The sequence below is a fragment of the Propithecus coquereli genome, unplaced genomic scaffold (assembly GCF_000956105.1).
Source record: "Propithecus coquereli isolate 6110/MARCELLA unplaced genomic scaffold, Pcoq_1.0 Scaffold135, whole genome shotgun sequence".
Lineage (NCBI taxonomy): Eukaryota > Metazoa > Chordata > Mammalia > Primates > Indriidae > Propithecus > Propithecus coquereli.
This window is the reverse complement of record NW_012137747.1, coordinates 5735921-5740948: the sequence shown is the minus strand read 5'-3', so window position 1 is coordinate 5740948 and position 5028 is coordinate 5735921. Positions and strand designations below refer to the sequence as shown.

General features: G+C 37.9%; 1 protein-coding gene across 1 annotated transcript; it reads left to right on the top strand.

Annotated features, from left to right (window-relative positions):
- Positions 1-1455: 1455 nt before the first annotated feature.
- Positions 1456-3207, top strand: LOC105805851 (elongation factor 1-alpha 1). Its single transcript, XM_012638801.1, has one exon. The coding sequence runs from the start codon at positions 1528-1530 to the stop codon at positions 2914-2916; it is 1389 nt and encodes a 462-aa protein (XP_012494255.1). The 5' UTR covers positions 1456-1527; the 3' UTR covers positions 2917-3207.
- Positions 3208-5028: the final 1821 nt, after the last annotated feature.

Below are 5028 nucleotides of genomic sequence, written 5' to 3'. Positions count from 1 at the left end.
TTGATATAATCATATGGTCTTAATTTTTGCTTCTGTTTATGTGGTGAATAACATTTATTTATTTACATATGTTGAGCTATCCTTGCATCTCTGGGATGAAGCCCACTTGGTCATAGTGGATTATTTTTTGATGTGCTGTTGAATTTAGTTTGCTAGCATTTTATTGAGGATTTTTGTATCTATACTAATACAGGATATTAATCTGTAGTTTTGTTGTTGTTGTTGTTGTGTCCTTTCCTGGTTTTGGTATTAAGGTGATACTGCCTTTGTAGAATGAGTTGGGGAGGATTCCCTCTTTCTCAATATTATGGAATAATTTCTATAGTATAGGCACAAGCTCTTCTTTGTAGATCTGGGAAAATTCGGTTGTGAATCCATCTGGTCCAAGGATTTTTGTTGTTGTTGTTGGAAGATTTTTTATTACTGCTTCAATCTTGTGACTCATATTGGTCTGTTCAGAAGTTCTATTTCTTTCTGACTGAGTCTTGGGAGATTGTGTGTTCCCAGGAATTTGTTCATTTCCTCCACGTTTTTGAGTTTATGTGCAAAGAGATTTTCATAGTATTCACAGATGATATTTTGTATTTCTGCGGTATCAGTTGTAATATCTCTCTTTTCATTACTGATTAAGCTTATATGGGTCCTTTCTCTTCTATTCCTGGTTAATATAGCAAGAGGTCTATCAATCTTTTTATATTTTAAAAGAAACAACTTTTTGTTTCATTGATCCCTTGTATTATTTTGTTGTTTTCCATTCTGTTTAGTTCTGCTCTGATCTTAGTTCTTTCTTTTCTTATGCTGGTTTTGAGTTTGGTTTGCTTTTCCTTTTCTAGTTCCTTGAGATGTGGCGTTCGATTGTTAACTTGTGATCTTTTTGTCTTTTTGATGTAGGCATCTAAGGCCATGAATTTTCACCGAAGGATTGCTTTTGTGGAATTCCATAGATTTTGATAGTTTGTGTCCCCTTTGTCATTCAATTCAAGGAATCTTTTGATTTCCATCTTAATTTAATTATTGATCCAACAATTGTTCATGATAAAAATCCTCAACAAACCACGCATAGAAGGAATATATCTTAAAATTATAAAAGCCATATATGACAAGCCCACAGCCAACATCATATTGAATGTGGAAAAGCTGAAAGCATTCCCACTAAGAACTGGAATTAGACAAGGATGGTCACTGTCACTACTTCTATTAGAAATCGTGCTGGAAGTCTTAGCTAGAGTAAACAGGCAAGAGAAAGAAATAAAGGGCATCCAAATCAGGAAAAAGGAGGTCAAATGATCACTTTTTGCTGATGATATGATCTTATATCTGGAAAACCCCAAAGACTCCACCATGAGACTCTGGGAATTGATAAATAAATTCAACAAATTCTCGGGTTACAGAATCAATGTACACAAAGTAGAAGCATTCCTATACACCAAGAATAGTCAAGTTGAGAGTCAAATTAAAGACTCGCTTTTTCGCAACGGGTTTGCCGCCGGAACACAGGTGCCGTGAAAACCACCCATAAAAGCCAAAATGGGGAAGGAAAAGACTCACATCAACATCGTCGTCACCGGACACGTAGATTCCGGCAAGTCCACTACTACTGGCCATCTGATCTACAGGTGTGGTGGGATCGACAAAAGAACCATCAAAAAATTTGAGAAGGAGGCAGCTGAAATGGGAAAGGGCTCCTTCACGTATGCCTGGGTCTTGGATAAACTGAAAGCTGAGCGTGAGCGTGGTATCACCATTGATATCTCCCTGTGGAAATTTGAGACCAGCAAATATTATGTGACTGTTATTGATGCCCCAGGACACAGAGACTTTATCAAAAACATGATTACAGGCACATCTCAGGCCGACTGTGCTGTCCTGATTGTTGCTGCTGGTGTTGGTGTATTCGAAGCTGGTATCTCAAAGAATGGGCAGACCCGTGAGCATGCCCTTCTGGCTTACACACTAGGTGTGAAACAACTAATTGTTGGTGTTAACAAAATGGATTCCACTGAATCGCCCTATAGCCAGAAGAGATACAAGGAAATTGTTAAAGAAGTCAGCACTTACATTAAGAAAATTGGCTACAACCCTGACACAGTAGCATTTGTGCCAATTTCTGGTTGGAATGGTGACAACATGTTGGAGCCCAGTGCTAACATGCCTTGGTTCAAGGGATGGAAAGTCACCCGTAAAGATGGCAACGCCAGTGGAACCACACTGCTTGAAGCTCTGGATTGCATCCTGCCACCAACTTGTCCAACTGACAAGCCTTTGCGTCTGCCTCTCCAGGATGTCTACAAAATTGGTGGTATTGGTACTGTCCCTGTGGGCCGAGTGGAGACTGGTGTTCTCAAACCCGGCATGGTGGTCACGTTTGCTCCAGTCAATGTTACAACTGAAGTAAAGTCTGTTGAAATGCACCATGAAGCTTTGAGCGAAGCTCTTCCAGGGGACAATGTGGGTTTCAACGTCAAGAATGTGTCTGTCAAAGATGTTCGTCGTGGCAACGTTGCTGGTGACAGCAAAAATGACCCACCAATGGAAGCAGCAGGCGTCACTGCTCAGGTGATTTTCCTGAACCATCCAGGCCAAATTAGCGTTGGTTATGTTGCTATACTGGATTGTCACACAGCTCACGTTGCCTGCAAGTTTGCTGAGCTGAAGGAAAAGATTGATCGCCGCTCTGGAAAGAAGCTGGAGGATGGTCCTAAATTCTTGAAATCTGGTGATGCTGCCATTGTCGATATGGTTCCTGGCAAGCCCATGTGTGTCGAGAGCTTCTCAGACTATCCTCCTCTGGGTCATTTTGCTGTTCGTGATATGAGACAGACAGTTGCTGTGGGTGTCATCAAAGCAGTGGACAAGAAGGCTGCTGGAGCTGGCAAGGTCACCAAATCTGCCCAGAAAGCTCAGAAGGCTAAATGAATATTACCCCTAATACCTGCCACCCCACTCTTAATCAGTGGTGGAAGAACGGTCTCAGAACTGTTTGTTTCAATTGGCCATTTAAGTTTAATAGTAAAAGACTGGTTGCTAATAACAATGCATCGTAAAACCTTCAGAAGGAAAGGAGAATGTTTTGTGGACCACTTTTGTTTCTTTTTGTGTGGCAGTTTTGTTATTAGTTTTTAAAATCAATACTTTTTAATGGAAACAACTTGACCAAAAATCTGTCACAGAATTTTGAGACCCATTAAAACAAAGTTTAATGAGAAACCTGTGTCTTCTTTTGGTCAACACTGAAAATTTTGTAGAAATATTTAGGCAAAAGATGTTATAACCTATTTCTGGTGATGAATGTGCTGCTGAAATGTAGTAAGTAATTCTGAGTTAATGTTTCTTTTTCCAGGTTGGAAATAAGGGTTTTTTTCCCCCCCTATCTATTGCTGAGGGGGAGGAATCCAGAATCTTGAAGGTAGCTAGTGAAAAGCTATGGGAGGTTTCTGGCTGCAACACTTGATTAGGATAGAAACGTGGTATACTTTTGTTCACCTGTAATTTTAGGGAGGACAAAACCTGTAACATCCAAGGTCATGTGCAACATGTAAAACTTTGTAGATAATGAGTAACTTACTGAAATCTCAAATTCTAGTTTTTCAGTTACTGGAATGTGCATTTATAAATCACTGTAGTTAAAAGAAGCTAAAAGTGAGACTTAAAGTAGTATTGAAGACTGCTCAGCCTTTTGAAAGGAAAATAAAGTTGGGTATTAACTGTTAAACAAAAAAAGACTCAATAACATTCACAATTGCTACAAAGAAAATAAAATACCTAGGAAAATATTTAACCAAGGAGGTGAATGATCTCCACAAACAGAACTACAAAGCACTAAAGAAAGAAATCACAGATGATATAAAGAAGAGGAAAAAAATATCATGCTCATCGATCGGTAGAATTGATGTCCATAATATTCAAAGTGATTTACAGATTCAATGCAATATCTATCAAAATACCAATGTTATATTTCACAGATCTAGAAAAAATAATTCTATGCTTCACTTCAAATGAGAAAAGAGTCCAAATAGCTAAAACAATCTTAAGCAAAAAGAGCAAATCTGGAGGCATCCTATTGCCAGACTTCAAACCATGCTACAGGGCTGTGGTAACCAAAAGAGCACGGTACTGGCACAAAAATAGAGCCATAGACTAATGCAACAGAACAGAGATCCCAGTTATAAAAACATCCACAAACAGCCAACTGATTTGTGACAAAGCAGACAACAATATACACTGAGGAAAAGAAGACCTATTCAATAAATGGTGCTGGGAAAACTGGATAGCCACATGCAGAAAAATGAAAGAGGATCCATATCTCTCACCACTCACAAAAATTAATTCACAATGAATAAAAGACTTAAATGTTAGGTATGAAATCATAAGAATTCTAGGAAAAAATGTAGAAAAAACTCTTCTAGATATTGGCCTAGCCAAAGAATTTATGAGGTAGACCCCAATGGCAATCATAGCAACAACAAAAATAAATAAATGGGACTTGATTAAATTTAAAACCTCTGCACAGCTAAGGAAATAATCAACAGAGCAAATAGACAACCTACAGAATGGGAGAAAATATTCATAAGCCATACATCTGATACAGAGCTAATAACCAAAATTTACAAAGAACTCAAACATATCATCAAGAAAAAAACAAACAACCCCATTAAAATTGGGCAAAAGACATGAATAGAAGCTTTTCAAAAGAAGACAGACAAATGGCTGAAAAAAATACTCAAATCATTAATCATTAGGAATATGCAAATTAAAACCACAATGAGATATCGTCTTACTTTGGTTAGAATGGCCTTTATTAAAAAGTCCAAAAACAATAGATGCTGCCGTGGATGCATAGAGAAAAGGAATGCTTCTATACTGTTGGTGGGACTGCAAATTAGTACAGCCTCTGTGGAAAACCTCAAAGAATTGAAATTTCTCAAAGAACTAAAAGTAGGTCCACAATTTGACCTAGCAAATCAACTGGATATCAACCCAAATAGAATAAATGTTAATATTTTAGTAAATATTCCAAATACCAGTCTA